General features: G+C 31.4%; 1 protein-coding gene across 1 annotated transcript in view; it reads left to right on the top strand.

Annotated features, from left to right (window-relative positions):
• The window catches only part of LOC134692564 (platelet-derived growth factor receptor alpha-like), a 40592-nt gene extending 22691 nt beyond the window's left edge, over positions 1-17901 (top strand). The window contains exons 6-10 of the mRNA XM_063553022.1: positions 528-776; positions 2515-2793; positions 6355-6417; positions 11408-11686; positions 15557-17901. Of these exons, the coding sequence (XP_063409092.1) occupies positions 528-776; positions 2515-2793; positions 6355-6417; positions 11408-11686; positions 15557-15582 (896 nt within the window). The 3' untranslated portion in view covers positions 15583-17901. The remainder of the gene's footprint in view (positions 1-527; positions 777-2514; positions 2794-6354; positions 6418-11407; positions 11687-15556) is intronic.
• Positions 17902-21371: the final 3470 nt, after the last annotated feature.

The raw sequence follows: 21371 nt of genomic DNA on the forward strand, positions 1-21371 counted from the left end.
CCATTTTTATGAACAAAACATATGTCACTTAGGATGAGAAAGACGCTCTCTGTTTTGTCGTTTTGAGATTGAGCAAGCGAAACAAGAATCTTTCATTGCACAAAACATTGATATGCATATCATGAATACAAACATTTATATTTTACCTATTTTAAAAATAGTAATCAAAGGTACCAGGCTAATAGATCGATACGCCAAACGCGCGTTTCTTCTACAAAAAACTTATCAGTTACGTTCAGATCAAAATTGTTATAAAGCCAAACTAGTAACAAGTTGAAGAGCTATGAGGGTCCAAAAATCCAAAAGTTGTGCAAAATACGGCTACGGTAATCTATGTCTAGGATAAGAAGTATTTCAAAAACCATTTCATAAAACAGACAAAGGCCAATGCGAACAACTGCTCATCTGATGCCTTTAAAATAGTAAAAATAAATCCCGTTTATTGATTGTTCAGACATTAGCATAGTAGTATAACATAATATGTGTCCCTCTTTGATCGCCTTTTACACAGTCTTCTAATTTTACAGAACACGAATATTGTGAGGTAGAAGGGTACTACACAGAAGCTAGTAGACTTGACGTGCGTAGTGTTGACAATACCTTACAATTTACATTGCCTCCCCAAATTCCGAAATTAGGTATCAATGCAAAAAAGTCATCCACAAATAAACAGCATATTTATGAAAATGTTGATGCTAGTTCGAATAGTGTGGAAGACACGAAGTTGAAATTACACCAAGTTGACACAGCAGGTGATCTAGCATTATATAAATCAGGTATGAATTTTTTTTAATTTCATTATGTGTTATTTTCACTCACAAAAATGTTGTTAAATGACCCTTTAAGATTATGACGTCATAGAACAGCTTTATTTCAAAATTAAATAATCTCGCAAAATGTATCTGAGGGTCAGATGTTACTACTATTTGTTGTATAGGCTTTTCATTGCTATCGAAGACATAATTAAGCACACTTCATAATATCAGGTATTTTTTCGGCGGTCTGTGAAACAGCTACAAATAAAAGAGATCAGTAAGTATTTGTGCCTGAAATATAATTAAAGTTCATATTATTTATTCATTTCAGGGTTAGTATAAAAGAAAGAAAAAAAGATTTCCATTATTTAGTAGTATTCAAACATCCACGTAGCTTTGCAATATACATCGCGTGTAAAAAAACGATATAGTCTTAGATACATGATTTTTTTTCTACTTTTACACCTCTATCCTATGTTAGTTGAGGATTTTGCGCCAGCAAACTAGATAAACCACGCCCACATTATGTATGAGCCTGTTCAAAGTAAGGAGTCTGTAATTCAGTGGTAGTGGCTGTAGTCTGTCCTATTTATTTTTCGTTTATTGTATTGTACATATATCAAACCGTTAATAGTCTCGATTGAGTTGTTTTATATCAGTCATTTCTTTGCCTTTTATAGCCGCCTATGGCGTATGGTTTTCATTCATTATATAATAAGGCCATACGATAATCTTTAGTTGTTATATATTTCTTTGGTCTTTAAGCATGTTAAGGGAGAGGTATCTCATTGGCAAACATATCACTTTTTCCTTTTTTGTTAGAATAAAGAAATGTATCCTCTTGATTTAACTGTGTAAGTGCCAATAAAAAGTTTGCCCGCTTACACTTACCTTTCTTTTCATGATTTTTATTCACATTAACTCACATTATTCGAAAAACCATTTTTGAAAATCTTATTTAATCCTCGTTACTGTTACATAGTTTTTGACAGTAAAAAAGGTGCCTTTGATGAATATATTAAAAATCTAGAGAGAATCCTTTTCCCGCCTAATATTTGTTATGGCTTATATCACGAATACAAGCGCACGGACTCTTCATTATTTCTGTTTTTTCTCTATAAATAGCTTCTCTATGAATGTGTTTAAGAGAGTTTTAGTATTTTTTTAAATATTTTTTAATCACTGTATTTATTCCGTGATATTCATTCTCGCTTCAGCTTATTCTAGTTTCTTTCTTTTTTTTTCTTTTTTTTCTGTTTCATTCCGGGTTTATTCATTTCGCACTATATATATATAACCGTTGATGACATTGTTATCAGGCATCATTTTCCATCTTTATGAAAAATATAGCTTCAGGTTTTTTTTAAACTTTTTCCAGAGTGTTTGCACTTAAATTACCAAACACCAGAGGAAATGTTTAAAGATTAAATATGAAAACTATTTAGAGGGTATATTGCTCTACGCATTCAAATAATGGAAGAAGACTGTATAATTATAAAAGAAAAGATAACCTTAACAATCAAAGTTTGAATTTTGTTATGTATTTGATAGAACTTACTTCAACAGTTTTAAAAATGGGCCGCTCTTGCGTAAAGGTCCACAAAATGTCTTTCTTAAAGTTCGTTAATTGTTTTTCAAAAAATATTTTATTCAGTAGCAATTGATATCAGTTTAAATAACATAAGATTGTCAATTCTGTCATGTATCTTTCACTTAGAATATTAAAGACTCTCTTTCTTGTATTTTTTTAATTTTACAGAACAAGAATCTAGTGAGGAAGAAGGAGACCACAAAGACGCTAGTGGAGTTGACGAGCAATCAGATGCATCAGATGTTGACAAAAACTCACAATTTGCATTGCCTCTCCGAATTCCAGCATTAGGAATTAATACAAAAAGGTCATCCACAAATAAACAGCATGTTTATGAAAATGTTGATGTTTGTTCAATTAATTTGGAAGACATGAAGCTGAGATTACAGGAAGTTGACACAGCAGATACCATTACAACATGTGATGATATACCAGTCTATCTCTCAGGTATGACTATTTATCATTTTATTATGTGTAAGGGCAAATTCAATTTCAAAACATTAATCCTAATTTGTCCTACTATCGTTATTTTACTAAATGACCCTTTTAGTTTGTGACGTCCTCGAAAATTTATTTCAAAATACAACAACCTCTGCTTGGTCTCTAAGGAGCATATAATTTTTGATTTCAGGGTTAATGTTAAACCATATTTTGGATATATATGCAAACATCAACGTAGATTTGCATTAATACATCCAGTGTAAATAAAAAAAAACAGACACAGTCTTAGATACATGATATCTTTAGGGTTTCTTTTGTGTACCACTATCCCATGTTATTGGATGGTTTTGAGCCAGCAAACTAGAAAAAACCACGCCACAGTGTGTATGTTCAAAGTAAGGAGTCTGTAATTTAGTGGCTGTGGTTTGTTGTAGTTTCTCATGTAAATTTTCCGTTTATTGGTTTATACAAAGATCAAACATCTAGTTTTCTCGTTTGTGTTTACATATGGCATTTTGTTGCTTTTCATAGTCGACTGTGGCGTATGCGTTTTGCTCATTATATAATAAGGCCATACGGTATTTAACTTTTACTTGTTAACGTCAATATCATTTTGGTGTTTAAGGGAGAGTTGTCCCATTTGCAATCATACCAATTCTTCGTATTTTTGTTAGGATATAGAAAATTTACCTCCAGTTTTATCTATTTTGATGCCTATATAAATTGTGCGCTTAACCTTACTTTTCTTTTTATCATTTCAATTCATCTTGTTTAACAATCCATTATTAAAAATCTTATTAAATCCTCGTTACTTTTTGTTGCTTTAGACGAAAAAAAAGGTGCTTTTAATAAATATAGTAAAAATCTAGAGAGAAACATATAACCCCTAATTTTCAATGCCTCATATCTCGATTGCAAGCACACGGACCCTTCGTTGTTTCCAGTTTTATTTTATTTTGAGTTCCTTTATCTATATACCGTCAATTAATAACAGAATAGCGAAAATAAAAAACGCCATTTAGATTATCATCCTGGTGAAAATTTATGTATTTATAAAAAATGTCACAATTCAATAAACGGCAAAGCCGACACGATGGCTATTTATTCAATTCCCCAATACTATTTTTAATAAATACCAGCATCCATTTACTGTATGCGTCTCATGGTTCAAATATCAAATCAAATAAAGATAGTACTGGGTATTCGCAAAATCTTAAAAAGTTATCTTCACTTTTATGGTAAATTATCATGTTAATTGCTCTCTGTGTCATTGTTATGTCATCATTGTTTTGTGCGATTTTATTTATCGAATACATTTGATATTTTCCTTCAATGTTCGAATATTGTTTTTATTGTTAACGCGGACCGTGAGTAAGAATCAAAGAAGAATGTGACATTAACAGTTCTTTGAATTTAATAGGTCAAAATAAAATCCTCTATCTATCTGTCTGTAAAACAGGGAAGCCGACATTTTGAATACTGGAATGTTTTTGATATGCTATGTTTCTATTATCAATATAAAAAAACTAATATTTTCACCTTCTTTTTTAATTCTATAAAAAGTTCTGAAGAGAACATGAAGTCTGGTGTATGTTTTCACGCTTAAAGTATAATAGCAACATCACCTTATTAAGTTGTACAGACGATCGTTCTATGTAAAGAAACACCGATTTTGTTACTGAAATGGACTATGTTTTTACATTACGAAAATAATAATCGTAGTGTATTTAAAGGGGTATCATTGGGGGGGGGGGGGGTTCAGATCCTGGATCCCGATAACTGTTTTGTCAGATTCCCGTGTCCAGGTTACACTGTGTACGTAAATAGTTATCAATTGATTATAATTTAATACACCAAATGCACTTTTCGTCTACATTAGACTCATCAGTGACGCTCAGATCAAAATAGTTATACAGCCAAACAAGTACAAAGTTGAAGAGCATTGAGGATCCAAAATTCTAAAATGTTGTTCCAAATATTGCTAAGGTAATCTCTTCATGGGTAAGAAATTCCATAATTTTCCAAATAGTTCAAGTTTTGTCACAGGAATAATTCAAGTTTTGTCACAGGAATAATTCAAGTTTTGTCACAGGAGATTTATAAAAATAACCGTATAAATGATATTCATGTCAACACCGAAGTGCTGGGCTAGGCTGGTGATACCCTAGGGGAAGAAACGTGCACCAGCAATGGCGTCGACCAAGTGGTGACTACAGGGCTGATAATACCCTCGGGGGCGAAATGTCCACCAGCAGTGGCATCGACCCAGTGGTGTAAACAGTTATCAATGGTACCATTATTATAATTTAATACTTCAGACGCGCGTTTCGTCTACACAAGACTCAGATCAAAATAGTTATAAAGCCAAACAAGTACAAAGGTGAAGAGCTTTGAGGAGCCGAAATTCTAAAACGTTGTTCCAAATATTGCTAAGGTAATCTTTTCCTTGGATAAGAAATTCCTTATTTCCCCGAATAGTTCAAAGTTTTGTAACAGGAAATTTACAAAATTGACCGTATAAATGATATTCATGTCAACACCGAAGCAATTCTCTTTTTTTTTTTGTAATTTCCCGTGTCCCGCTTAACTTCATTTCCCGTTTTCATGGCACAATTTTTGGTCTTTCACGTGTCAAATTTACAAAAATAGGCAATCCCGTGTCACGCTTATACCCCCCCTCCAAATGAGACCAACTTTGAAGCGTCCTACGTAAAACTGTTTAGGTGTCAGACCACCAATTACTCCCTCAAATTTAGAAAGTATTTAAACATAGCCCTACTGTGACACAAAATAGTGCTTTTAATGTTATTGTTTACTTTAACTAATTAACAGGTTTGCAGAAATGAAACTTTTGGTGAAAGAGAAACATATCTTTACCATTCTGAGCCAAATTTCACTTGTTCATCAGTTTAAACTAAAAATTCAGGATAAATGTGCTACATAGCGTACTTATTTAAGATTTCCAGAAAACCAGGGGTTATTTTTGAAATAGTTATTTTCTCAAAGGCCATACTTTCTTACACATGGGTTGGGAATTGAAACGAAGAAAGGTGATACATGTACAATTCATGATATACCTGGTTTCTGTGCAGTTAAACTTAAGGTTAAATATTTAGAAAGCTGTGAAAACTGCAAAATTTGGTTGGATTGATAGAGATATTCAATTGATGGTCTGACACCTTTACTGTCGCAAATATCCGTTTATCAGCTCCGCTACGCGTCTTTATGTTTACTCAATTTGAGACATTAAAACCCAAGTTTAAAAAGGCCAAGTTTAAAAAAACAATTCATGTATTACTTAAGTTGAGTTAAAATAATACATCATTTGTCTTTGGAACTCCTTTCTACTTTGGAGGCAAGATCATCACTTTTATCTAGATGAAAATACGTGTTAGGCAAAAAAAGGCATTTTAACCAAACAAAGACAAATAAATTTAGTATCTCGTAATATTTATCTCTTTATTTGAGCTTCTTTTTTAAAAGAAGTACAAAATAGAGAACATACAAAAATGAACTATTTTTAACTTTATATAAATAGCCAAAGCATTTTGTATTTGCAATTTTCAGAGGAAGAAGAGGAAGACAATAAGAAACCTTGTGGAATAGAAGTACACTTAGACGCATCAGCAGGTAATAAGATTCTGAAATCTGGGTTGCCTCCTCGTAATTAAGAACTATAAATTGATTCAAAAAGAAAACACGAAACGACAAGAAAATGTTCAAATGTCGACAAACTGATTAATTCATATTACGAAGACTCTTCAGATATATAATTATACAGTTATGAGATGATCACTAATGTTAATTGCAGACTTTGTTAAAAAAAAATTACCATAATGATTCTATTTGAATTGCCGATAAAAGATGTATGAAAACAATATTTCTATTATCAAATCAAAAATATTTCTAAGTTTAAATACATTTAGAATAATGATCTTGAATAAGATGCAGAACATACCTACCGGACGTTCAAAACTTACAAGTCGAAGAGAAACTAACACAACACGTTGACACAAATTTACAAAAGACAAACAAGTCAACAATTACTTTACAGAAAACTAAAGACTCTGCAAGACGGAGAGTTTTCGAAATAAAATTTTAAGCAGATTTCCAAGACGACATCGAGTTTCTAGTCCTCTTATATTTATATTAATTTTTATGCTTAAACATTTGTTTGTACTGTACATTGTAGGAAAATAAAACATGTATTTGTTGTCGCTAAGAAAAAGGAAAAAGCTAGGCGAACATTGCCTTTCTCTCGTGTTTGACATGATTAAAAGCTTATCAATAAAAGAATAAATGTTGCATTTGCCGACAATGAACGAATTTTGTATTTATAATTTTTCAATGACGACTGTAAGGGAGGTTGTAACATTGGTGTGAACGACAATATATACCAATTATCCAAATATTCAAAACCATGAATACGCTCCAAATTGTTAAAAATAATTTTAAATGAAATTTAATATTTTGCGACACATAATTACTTGTTTATTTATTAACAATCACTTAAGTATACCGGAAAATTATAAAACCTGTCACATGTCATATGTTATACCATAGCATACTAGCTTTTGCAAAACTTTTTTAACCTCGATGTTTTAACCCCTCGAATCTTTCCCTTTGGACCATCGCACTTTAGCGTAATACACCAACGTACTTTAGCGAACAAACAACCATCGCACTTTAGAACTCATTACTTTTGATATTGTCAGCCTTTACACAAATATCCCTCATGACTTAGGAATAACAGTCGTAAAATATTGGTTGGAAAATACGGAAAACGTCATTGAAAACAGATTAACAAAAGAACTTATACTTGCATCTTTGAAACTTATACTAGAAAGAAATATTTTTTTACTTTGACGGCACATACTATCACCAAAAAAAGGAACAGCTATGTGTACTAAAATGGTGCCTTCATATGCCACTTTGGTACTTGGGTATTTGGAACAATTATTATACGAAAAATTAAGTCATAAATACGGAAATAAATTTGCCATTTACATACGTCAAAACTGGAAACGATTTCTTGACGATTGTTTTATAATTTGGAATTCGGATATATCTGTTTCAGATTTTCATTCCGATTTAAATTCTTTAAATCCACATATTCGTGTCACTATTAACAGAAATGTCAGGGAGATGCCGTTTTTGGATATTTTAGTAATTATAACGGAAGAAAATTAAATTGTCACAGATATCTTCTCTAAAGACACTGATACACATATGTATTTTAATTTTTACTCAAACCATCCAAAACATGTAAAGTTGAATATACCTTTTAATCTAGCGTCAAGAATAATTACTATTACTAGTACAAATATATTACGCAACAAAAGACTGGAAGAATTAAAAGTGTATTTTAAAAAACAACAATACCCGGAACAAGTTATCAATTACGGAATCCAAAAAGCCCTTATTGTAACAGAATCACGGCAATCCGAAACGACCGCGAAATCATCAAACAATTTTAACAAAATTATTCCGTTTGTCACAACTTATAACCCACGAGATTATAGGGTTATTGCATGAATATTGGGGAATATTGTCCCGAGTAGAATTTTATATTGTACGAGCTTGCGAGTGCAATATATGTTCTACGAGGGACAATATTCCCCAATATTCATGCAATAACCCTTTTATTGTATAGCAATATAATATTTGAAAGTATAAATTGGTATAAACTGACGTTTTGTCGTTGATGACGTCATGAATTATGAAGATTTGTTGCACTAGTGCAATAATAGAATTTATTGCACGCTAACTTTTGGTTACTTTCTGTGGGAAATATTATATTGCTATACAATAATATAATGTATTTAGTTTAATGCGACAAATTGAAACATATTTACACAAAAGTGAAAGAATGGACAAAGTCTTACAGAAAAAGAAGATCATCAACAGCAGAAGACAACCGAAAAGTCTAAAACGTTATTTAACATCATCAAAGTTTGACTTTAATGAAACGTTGCCTATTGTGAAAAAATGTACCGATAATCGATGTATGACTTGTCCAAATTTAATAGAAGAAAGTTCTATTTAGTTAAAAAATGGAAAGCATTTTACTGTTAAACAAAATATGTCTTGTAAAAGTTCAAATATCATCTATTCTCTCAAATGTTCAAATTGTGAGGAATTCTATGTTGAAGAGACAAAACATGAACTGCAAACTAGAATGACATTACATAGACAGCAAACCAACCATGAAGATTTAACACTCATCAGGGCAAACGACCATTTCCATCGTTATTCTAATGGACCATTTAAAATATTTCCATTGTATATGGTCAATCGTAAAAATGATTTTCTCCGAAGGAAGAAAGAAGAATTTTTCATAAACATTCTCAACCCTGGATTAAATAATAAATAATATTCGTATTTTAACGTTACATCTAAAGACTTTAAATGACATTAGTAGTCTCCCTTGTATTTGTTAACGTCATGCTATTTTTAACGTCAATCAATTGTTTTATATACAAGTCATATTATACCTAAAGATCTATGAAAGCAGTGAAAGTACTAGTAAAAGTGATGAATTGAAACCGTTATTATCTTTTAATGATTTTCTTATATATATATATTCTACATTGAAAAATCCGTTCAAACCTATGATTGCGTTGGATAAAAACCGCAATTTTTATACGTGTGCATGTAAAACAATTTTCGTTGTAGAAGGGTCTAAAAACAGTATATATATAAAATGACTGAATAAATAGTAAACGATCAATCTGACAGGGCGACGGATCATGTAATATGATTCTGAACACTACAAAATATAATATATAACAAGTCAAAAAGGGTACAACATCACCATTAAATAACTATAAAATTAACAAATATTAGATATTTCGGATAACAGATATCCTTCTTCAATAATAGCACGATATCAAATGAATCATGTCAATATATTCAAACTGAGATACTTTTTCTAAATCTTGAATTTATACAATTTAAGCGAACACCTGAGACGCTGAAACAATTTAAAATTTCCAAAGATAACAAAGATATGCCAAATGAAAATAGTTATTTTCGTTGTGAACCGGCACAACTCTAGATTTCCAAAGGTTATGACAGTTTAGATGTTATCTATAACTGCATTTAGGGCAGTCCTCAAAAAGCGTCACTTTTTTACTAGTACTTTTACTGCTTCTACAGATCTTTAGGTATTGTGACTTGTATATAAATAAAACAATTGATTGACGTTAACAATAGTATGACGTTAACAAATACAAGGGAGACTACTAATGTCATTTTAAGATTTTAAAATGTTACGTTAAAATTATAATATTATTTATCATTTAATCCCGGGTTGAGAATGTTTATGAATAGTTCTTCCTGCTTTCTCCTGAGAAAATAATTTTGACGATTGACCATATACAATGGAAATATTTTAAATCGTCCATTAGAACAACGATGGAAATGGTCGTTTGCCCTGATGAGTGTTAAATCTTCATGGTTGGTTTGCTGTCTATGTAAAGTCATTCTGTCCGCTGTTCATTTTTCTCCAACATAGAATTCCTCACAATTTGAACATATGAGAGAATAGATGACGTTTGAACTTTTACAAGACATATTTTGCTTAACAGTAAAATGCTTTCCATTTTTGAAAAAAAAATTAGCTTTCTTCTATTAAATTTGGGCAAGTCATACATCCATTATCGGTACATTTTTTTACAATTTGCACAGTTTCATTGAAGTCAAATTTCGAAGATGTTTAATATCGTTTCAAACTTTTTGACTGTCTTTTGCTGTTGATAATCTTCTTTTTATGTACGACTTTGTCCATTCTTTCACTTTTGTGTAAATTTGTTTCAATTTGTCGCATGAAACTAAATATGTCATAATCTCGCAGATTATAAGTTGTGACAAACGGAATAATTTTTTTAAATTATCGGATGATTCTTTGGTACTTTTGGATCACCATATATATGTATATATATATATATATAAATAAGAAAATTATTAAAAGATGATAACGGTTTCAATGCATCACTTTTTTACTAGTACTTTCACTGCTTCCGCAGATCTTCAGGTAATATTACTTGTATATAAATAAAACAATTGATTGCCGTTAACAATAGTATGACGTTAACAAATTCAAGGGAGACTACTAATGTCAGTTTTAAGACTTTAAATGTAACCGTTTATGACATTGATATCAGGCAACTTATTCCATTTTTATGAAAAACATAGCTTCGGGGTTTTTTTTAACTTTTTCCAGAGTGTTTGCACTTAAATTAACATGCAACAGAGGAAATTTTTGAAGATGAAATATGAAAAATATTAAGAGAGTTTATTGCTCTACGAAGTCAAATAATGGAAGAAGACTGTACAATCATAAAAGAAATATAACCTAAATAATCAAAGTTTGAAAATGTTATGTATTTGAACGAACTTACGTCAGCAGTTTTAAGAAATGAGTTACTCTTGCGTAAAGGTCCTCAAAATGTCTTTCTTAAGAGTTCGTCAAATGTTTTTCAAAAAATATTTTATTCGATACCAATTGATATTAGTTTAAATAACATGAGATTGTCAATTCTGTCATTTATCTTTCACTTAGAATATTAAAGACGCTCTTTCTTGTATTTTTGTCGCACTTCTTTTTTTAATTTTACAGAACAAGAATATAGGGAGGAAGAAGGAGACCACAAACACGCTAGTGGAGTTGACGTGCAATCAGATGCATCAGATGTTGACAAAAACTCACAATTTGCATTGCCTCTCCGAATTCCAGCATTAGGAATGAATACAAAAAGGTTATCCACAAATAAACTGCATCTTTATGAAAATGTTGAGGTTTGTTCAATTAATTTGGAAGACACGAAGCTGAGATTACAGGAAGTTGACACAGCAGATACCATCACAACATGTGATGATATACCAGTCTATCTCTCAGGTTTGACTATTTATTATTTTATTATGTATAAGGTCAAATTTAATTTCAAAATAGTAATCCTAATTTATCCTACTATCGTTATTTTACTAAATGACCCTTTTAGTTTGTGACGTCCTGGAAAATTTTATTTCAACATACAACAACATCTGCTCGGCCTCTAAGGAGCATATGATTTATCAATTTCAGGGTTAATGTAAAACCATATTTTGGATATATTTGCAAACATCAACGTAGATTTGCATTTATACATCCAGTGTAAAAAAAAAACAGACACAGTCTTAGATACATGATATCTTTTGGGTTTCTTTTGTACACCACTATCCCATGTTATTGGAGGGTTTTGTGCCAGCAAACTAGAAAACAACACGCCACAATTTGTATGTTCGAAGTAAGGAGTCTGTAATTTAGTGGCTGTGGTTTGTTGTAGTTTCTCATATTCATTTTTCGTTTACTGGTTTATACAAAGATCAAACATCTAGTTTTCTCCTTTGTGTTTTACATATGGCATTTTGTTGCTTTTTATAGTCGACTGTGGCGTATGCGTTTTGCTCATTATATAATAAGGCCATACGGTTTTTAACTTTTACTTGTTAACGTCAATATCATTTTGGTTTTTAAAGGAGAGTTGTCTCATTTGAAATCATACCAATTCTTCGTATTTTTGTTAGGATATAGAAAATTTACCTCTAGTTTTATCCACTTTGATGCCTATATAAATTGTGCGCTTAACCTTACTTTTCTTTTTATCATTTCAATTCATCTTGTTTAACAATCCATTGTTAAAAAAATCTTATTAAATCCTCGTTACTTTTTCGTTGCTTTAGACGAAAAAAAGGTGCTTTTAATAAATATAGTAAAAATCTAGAGAGAAACATATTACGCCTAATTTTCAATGCCTTATATCTCGATTGCAAGCACACGGACCCTTCGTTGTTTCCAGTTTTATTTTATTTTTAGTTCCTTTATCTATATACCATCAATTAATAACAGAAAAGCGAACGTCCGTAACATGATATCCGACAAACAAACAAAAAACGCCATTTAGATTATCATCCTGGTAAAAATGTATGTACTTATAAAAAATGTCACAATTCAATAAACGGCAAAGCCGACACGATGGCTATATATTCAATTCCCCAATACTATTTTTAATAAATACCAGCATCCATTTACTGTATGCGTCACATGGTCCAAATATCAAATCAAATAAAGATAGTACTGGGTATTTGCAAAACTTTAAAAAGTTATCTTCACTTTTATGGTAAATTATCATGTTAATTGATATCTGTGTCATTGTTATGTCATCATTGTTTTGTGCGATTTTATTTATCAATTTATTTTTGTTTTTCCTAGTAAATTTAAACTTCCTTAGACACAGTTGACCATAGATGGCAGTGTTGTTGTTCTTTTAATCTCCCCGTGTGAGCAAAACAATATATATCCTTCGTCTTTGGTTTTCTTGGGAGTGGGTGAATCAAGAAAGTCTTCCAGTTTCAAAGTACTTGATTGACTTGGTCATTATTTATTACTGTACAAACAAAAGATAAGGATTATCATCTGTCTCAAAGAAAACCTTTGAATATCGATGTCTAATCAATTAACCTATATGTTGGAAAATGTAAAATTTGTTTGGAAGAGCTGTAGAAAATAGAAAAGTGAGGATCGAATACATTTGATATTTTCCTTCAATGTTCCAATATTATTTTTATTGTTAACGCGGACCGTGAGTAAGAATGAAGTAAGAAGAATGTGATATTAACAGTTCTTTGAATTTAATAGGTCAAAATAAAATCCTCTATCTACCAGTCTGTAAAACAGGGAAGCCGACATTTTGAATTCTGGAATGTTTTTGACATGCTATGTTTTCAATAATTAATATAAAAAAACTCATATTTTCACCTTCTTTTTTAATTCTATAAAGTTCTGAAGAGAACATGAAGTCTGGAGTATGTTTTCACGCTTAAAGTATAATAGCAACATCACCTTATTAAGTTGTACAGACGATCGGTTTATGTAAAGTTACACCGATTTTATTACTGAAATGGACTTTATTTTTCCATTACGAAAATAATAATCATAGTGTATTTGAAGGGGTCTCATTGGAGGGGGGTTCAGATCCTGGATCCCGATTACTGTTTTGTCAGATTCCCGCATCCAGCTTACACTATGTACGTAAATAGTTATCAATGGTACCATGATTATAATTTAATACACCAGATGCACGTTTCGTCTACATGAGACTCATCAGTGAAGCTCAGATCAAAATAGTTATAAAGCCAAACAAGTACAAAGTTGAAGAGCATTGAGGACCCAAAATTCTAAAACGTTGTTCCGAATATTGCTAAGGTAATTTCTTCATGGGTGAGAAATTCCATAATTTTTCAAATAATTCAAGTTTTGTAACAGGAGATTTATAAAAATGGCCGTATAAAAGATATTCATGTCAACACCGAAGTGCTGGGCTAGGCTGGTGATACCCTAGGGGACGAAACGTGCACAAGCAATGGCATCGACCAGGTGGTGACTACAGGGCTGGTGATACCCTCGGGGACGAAACGACCACCAGCTGTGGCATCGAACCAGTGGTGTAAACAGTTACCAATGGTACCATGATAATAATTTAATACGTCAGACGCGCGTTTCGTCTACACAAGACTCATTAGTGACGCTCAGATCAAAATATTTATAAAGCCAAACAGGTACAAAGTTGAAGAGCTTTGATGAGCCAAAATTCCAAAAAAAATTGTACCAAATACGGCAGGGGTCATCTATTCCTTGGATAAGAAATTCCTTATTTCCCCGAATAGTTCAAAGTTTTGTTTCAGGAAATTTACAAAAATGACCGTATAAATGATATTCATGTCAACACCGAAGCAATTCTCATTTTTTTGTAATTTCCCGTGTCCTGCTTAACTTCATTTCCCGTTTTCACGGCACAATCATTTGTCTTTCACATGTCTAATTTACAAAAATAAGCAATCCCGTGTCACGCTTATACCCCCCTCCCCAAATGAGACCCACTTTGAAGCGTCCTACGTAAAACTGTTAAGGTGTCGGACCACCAATAACTCCCTCAAATTTAGAACGTATGTGAAAGTAGCCCTACTCTGACACAAAATAGTGCTTTTAATGTAATTGTTTACTTTAACTAATCAACAGGTTTGCAGAAATGAAACTTTTGGTGAAAGAGAAATATATCTTGACCATTTTGAGCCAGATTTCACTTGTTCATCAGTTTAAACTAAAAATTCAGGATAAATGCGCTACATAGAATACTTATTTAAGATTTCCAGAAAACCAGGGGTTATTTTTGAAATAGTTATTTTCTCAAAGGCCATACTTTCTTACACATGGGTTGGGAATTGATACGAAGAAAGGTGATACATGTACAATTCATGATATACTTGGTTTCTGTGCAGTTAAACTTAAGGTTAAATATTTAGAAAGCTGTGAAAACTGCAAAATTTGGTTGGATGGATAGAGATATTCAATTGATGGTCTGACACCTTTACTGTCGCAAATATCCGTTTATCAGCTCCGCTACGCGTCTTTATGTTTACTCAATTTGAGACATTAAAACCCAAGTTTAAAAAGGCCAATCTTAAAAAACAATGCACGTATTACTCAAGTTGAGTTAAAATGATGCAACATTTGTCTCTGGAACTCATTTCTACTTTTGAAGCAAGATCATCTAGATGAAAATACGTGTTAGGCAAATGAAGACATTTTAACCAAACAAAGACAAATGAATGTAATATCTTGTAATTGTTATCTTTATTTGAGCTTCTTTTTTTAAAGACTTACAAAAGAGAGAGAACATACAAAAGTGAACTATTTTTAACTGAAGCATTTTGTATTTTCAATTTTCAGAAGAAGAAGAGGAAGATCGACAATAATGAACCTTGTGGAATAGAAGTACACTCAGACGCATCAGCAGATAATAGATCCTGAAATCTGGGTTGACTCCTCGTAATTTAGAACTATAAAGTGACTCAAAACGGTAATACGAATGGACAAGACGCCATCTAGTTTCTAGTCCTGTTATATTTGATGTATTTCCCTCAGTTTTAGTTTGTAAGCCGGATTTGGGTTTTTTTTTGTCAGTCGATTTATAAATTTCGAAGAGTAGTATACTACTGCTGTCATTATCTAAGACAGTATCGTTATGATTTTGTTTGAATTACAACATGTGTAGTTTGTCTTGCATTGGTGCTAGAGAGAAAAAGAAAGAAATAATGTAACACACAGTACAGATCCAGTATATTTATGATCAACTTGACAGCAGTATATGACTCGACTATACCATGATAGAAACAAGAGATAGAGAAAAGAGACGTAGAATTTATCAAGTATCATTTAAAAGAAATCCCGAACTGTTCAATGTTTAATAGTGAGATCAAAAAAGTGAAATTGCTGATTCAAATTGTAATTTATATTTTTTTTGAATATATGGACAGTCATAAAGAAATAACAAATTAAAAAGATGACCTAAAAGACTAGCAACTGATGGTTGATTGTAACAATGCATATCGTATTGAAGGATCAGGAATCTCTGTATATCTTAAAGACCCTATGAATCTTAAGGTCATGCAGATGTTAAATTTGTGTCGAGCTTTTATTATATAGCCGGTATATTCCAATATTTTATATTTAAATGTGAATCATATATAATCATCTTGATATCGTTTTATGTGTATCCTATACATTAACAACTATGTTGATAAGTGTAGTGTTGAAGAATTGTTTGATATCCAACCATTATATTACCTTATAATCTGTTTGCTTATTTTTTGTTATTTTTTATTTGACAATCAATGTCGATTCATATTTTTTGAAGTAGGAAATTGTCATGATGAATATGAATGACATCTAGCTTTCTCAAGGGATTTTCCTGTATTGCATTTTTAAATCACTTGTCTCAAAGGGTCACTTGGTGTCCGTCAAATTTCATAGTAATTATCGTTGTTCGTCGTCATCCGTTAACTTTGACAAAGCAATGCTTTTCTTTAGAACAACTTTGTCAATTGGAATCAAGTCTGATCATATATATAGTATATAGATTTTTTTTAAATGTATCCGATGATCCCGACATCCAACAAGGGCCATTACAGTTAGAAATCGAACATAGACTGGAACCTGATGTTCAGTGGTTATCGTTTATTAATGTGGTTCAGAAGTGTTTCTTGATTCTCGTTTTTTTTATGTTGATAAGACCGTTAGTTTTCCTGTTTGAATGGTTTGACAATAGTCATTTTTGGGGCTCTGTATAGCTTGCTGTTCTGTGTGAGCCAATCCTCCGTGTTGAAGGCCGTACTTTGACCTATAATGGTTTACTTTTACAAATTGTGACTTGTGTAAACAGCTAATTCATAACTATGGCTATATCAATGATATTTCATGTCAAATGAAGATTACTGTGATACAATATAAATGTACAAAGATCCAGGTGGGAAACACAGGTTCTAGCTATTTTTATTTTATAAATAAATTTGTAATGTAATTGAAATTTAAATAAATTTCTCGTTGCATGCTACATTTTCCCGTTTATTTTGTATCATAATATGACATTGTGCAGTCTCTTACTTTCCAACTCTATTCTCTTCACCGTATCATGTTCACTAGAATATGTTTCAAACTGTTATACTAAAAACTTAAGGAATATATTCCCATTGACAATCCTATTCAGGACGCAACCTTATTGGTTGTGTTAAACAATTATTTAACATGTCCGACCAATTTCACGAAGGACAGATACATCTTTTTCATTTATCAGTAAATACTTTATCTTAAGCAGCGAATATTCAATTTCATTATTTAACTGACAAAGAAGATGTGAATTAATAGCTCAGTAGATAACTGTTTTGTCCTAAATGCTCTTCAATTTCATAATTTATTTGGCCTTTTAAACATTTTTTGATTCGAGTGTCAATGATGAGTCTTTATAGACGAAATGCGCGTCTGGCGTAAATATAAATTTTTAATCCTGGTATCTATGATGAGTTTTTTTTTTACTCTCTACCAAGCTGTTGTATAATGTTTTTTTCAGTCAAAAGCAAAAATGGAAAAAATATAATGAATGCACTCATTTTTATGTTCCGATAATTAATGTGTCATTAACCAAAGTTCTGACTATCAAAATTAAAATTTGATGGAATTGAATTTTAAAAATCAAAATAGATATAAATATATATAGAGATATTATAATTTTCATTTTATTGAACCATTATTGTCTTAAAAGTTTCATTATTATTTAGTGTGTTTGTTTGTCAAGTTAGTATAATTGGTGTCTTCCTCGAATGCCAACATTTTATATGTGACCTATTCCTTGAATGCCAACAAAAATATTTCAATAGATGTTTATATAATTACAATAGGTGTTTTTAGAACTATCTAAATGTTTCTGAAAGTATAAAATAATTAGTGAACTTGATAAAATTGCAACATTTTATTACTTTTTGAAATGAAAAATGGTAGATATTAAGGTTGAAATTATTACATGTATTATGAATTTTAAATAAATAAATAAAATTAAAACGTTTTTACAATTCCTTGCTTTCTATTATAAAAAAGATAATTTGGGAATGGAAGTGGTTATTTACATAAGACTTATTACAAATATCAAAGATTAATTTTAGTTGAATACAGATATTTCTAAAAAAAAAAAGAAGAAGAATATTAAAGATTTATTCAATTCCATTTCATTTTAAATATTTTATAAGTTAATATAAACTTTACGAAGATTTCAATTTAACAATTTGTTTAACTTTAAAAATCATCAGATTAATTTATAAGTAAATTTGATAACTTCCAAGCTGGAAACGTTACAAGGTTTGGCAGAAATCAATGAAATTGTGAGAAAGTTATTATATTTTTTTAACCTTTCACCACAGAAAGAATATTTGTAGAGGTCGCTGCCAACTACGGCGGAATGTATGATCGCTTAGTCTCGCTTTTGTTGCAGGCTCGACAAAAAGGGAGAAATATTAAAAACAAGAAAAATATCTGAAAAAAAAGAAAATAAAACATGGTAAACTAACATGAGATACAAAATTTCAAGATATTCCATCAAGTAATATGGGAGAATATTACAGCACACACTTATATAAGTGTTGAAAAATAAACTTTGCTTTTCAAAGTCCAAGGAGAATTTGAGCAAACTGGATTTCATGACAATATGCACATGTTGACTTTGTTTCACTTTAAGATAGCAAATCCATATTTATTTAAGTACAAATGCAGTAACAGCAACACATGATTTTCAAAAACTTGAAAACATGAATTTGTTTTAGCTACCTGTATTTACCTATCTGTTTAATTAGTATGATTGTTTTGATAAGCATTCATTTTTGTTATAATAACTACTTGCACCTATTCCTTGAACGCCAACATAATTTTACAGGTAAATTGTCGGTAGATCAAAGGATGTTGGCATTCAAGGAATAAACCGTATAATTTAATTGTAATTAGTTGGCACCATATTGACAAATAAAATTATCTGTATCATTCTTATTTATATCTGATGTTGGCTTTACCTTTAATGACCACCAAATTGATTAAAACTCTTACATGTGACCTATAACATGCTAAAATATTTACTTAAATCATAAAAGCTCCAAAGGTTAGGCCTAGACGTCAACTAATTGACCATCCAGATGAGATGACATCGGAATAAAACTGAGAATGGTATTGGGAAATGTGTCAAATAGACAACAACCCGACCATAGAACATACAACAGCAGAAGGTCACCAACAGGTCTTCAATGCAGCGAGAAATTCCCGCACCCAGATGGCCCCTAAACAAATATATATACTAGTTCAGTGATAATGAACGCCCTACTAAACTCCAAATTGTAAACAAGAAACTAATATTAAAAATGATACAAGACTAACAAAGGTCAGAGGCTCCTGCCTTTGGACAGGCGCACACATGCGGCGGGGTTAAACATGTCTATGAGATCTCAACCCTCCCCTATACCTATAGCAAATGTAGAAAAATAAACGTATAACAATACACACATTAAAAGAGTCCGGCGTCTGATGTCCGAAGGACTGACAGTGGTCGTGTGATACGATAACATTTATATAAACTCATCATAGATACCAGGATTAAATTTTGTATTTACGCTAGACACGCGTTTTGTCTATTATAGACTCATCAGTGACGATCCAATCCAAAAACGTTAAAAAGGCCAAATAAAATACGAGAAGTTGAAGAGTTTTGAGGACCAAATTCATAAAAGTGGCCAAATACAGCTAAGGTTATTTATTACTGGGGTTAAGAACAAATAAAAAAGAAGCAGTAAAAATTTCCTGAACATAAAAAGCTAAAAGTGGCCGAAGTCCGTATTTCTGGGATCCTAGTCATGATTTGAGCATGAAATCAAAAGGTTCTAACGTCAAAATATGAAATACTTGAAGCATGCATAAAAACAAAAGTTCCAAACAGAACATACCAAGAACAGCGTTCCTGAGACATGTGAGATAATGACAATTTTTCAGTTTTAGTGTAAGTTCTCTCATATAAATAATGAATTGCAAATTCACAGAATGATTCCAGAATCAAACAATTAAAACGTTAATATACTCATCATATTGAATGTTAAACACTAGTTAGCTCCTCTGAATAGATACCCTCGGTCAGTATGAATAGGGTTTTCATAAGGGATTAGAACATATATTTTAACTATCTACTGGTGTCTTTACAATTCAGAATCATTGCACGAGAAGCAGTACCGAACCATGGGTGATATAAAACATATGACGAATTCGTAGGTCATAAGGTATACAAAGACACTAGTAGTAGATAGAAGCATATTTGTATAATGTATTAGCTGTTCGACATACTTTTTTAATTCCAGTATTGCTGAATAAAAAATTAGGAATGTTCCCTCCAGAGATTTCAAACATTCCTTATTTTCTGAATTGACTCGCTACTTTAAAATAACCTGTTCATGCTTGGTAAATAAAAAGTCTTATTTTAATATAAAAAAAAAAAACAGTTGGCTCTTTTGTCATGTATAATTTAATAAAGTCAATCTTACATACAATATTTTTTTTATTCTTTTAGAAAATAAATCATTCTGGAACACATGAAATATGTTGTATTGTTTGAAACAATGCATTTCAATGCAAAAGTAACTTTAAAATCTGAACTCATTTCTGTATCAATCCGGAACAGGGACCATCAAAATGTTTTTACCCAAAAGAGTAACAAAGACTCAGAATCTGTGCCTTTTACAAAACAAAGGAGTGTTTGAAAAAAACAGAGCACTAGAGATGCCTATATGTGTTTGCTAAAATTTTGTAGTGGATTGGCACACTCTATGCAATACAGTTTTTGACGTAACAATTTTCTTTACCTCAATGGTTTTTATTGAAGCCACCATCCTACACAGTTTATGCAGCTATGTTTGACAAAGTTACTGTTGTAAAAATTTGTAAAGGAGGAAATAATACATGGGTCTGTATATTGTCTGGTGGTCATCTTAAAGCTTCTGTCCAAGTTTCATTAAATTACACGAAGGTTTGAAAAAAGTTATTGGTATTTAATAAAACTATTTTCAACAGATTAAAACAAAATGTTGATAAACACACTGTATGATGGCTATGTCTCATTTCTTCGTCATTCGTCACCAGATTGCTGATTATGAATTACAATTTACCTACAGTTTATAGTTTCTGAACA

This window comes from Mytilus trossulus, chromosome 12 (genome assembly GCF_036588685.1).
Source record: "Mytilus trossulus isolate FHL-02 chromosome 12, PNRI_Mtr1.1.1.hap1, whole genome shotgun sequence".
Lineage (NCBI taxonomy): Eukaryota > Metazoa > Mollusca > Bivalvia > Mytilida > Mytilidae > Mytilus > Mytilus trossulus.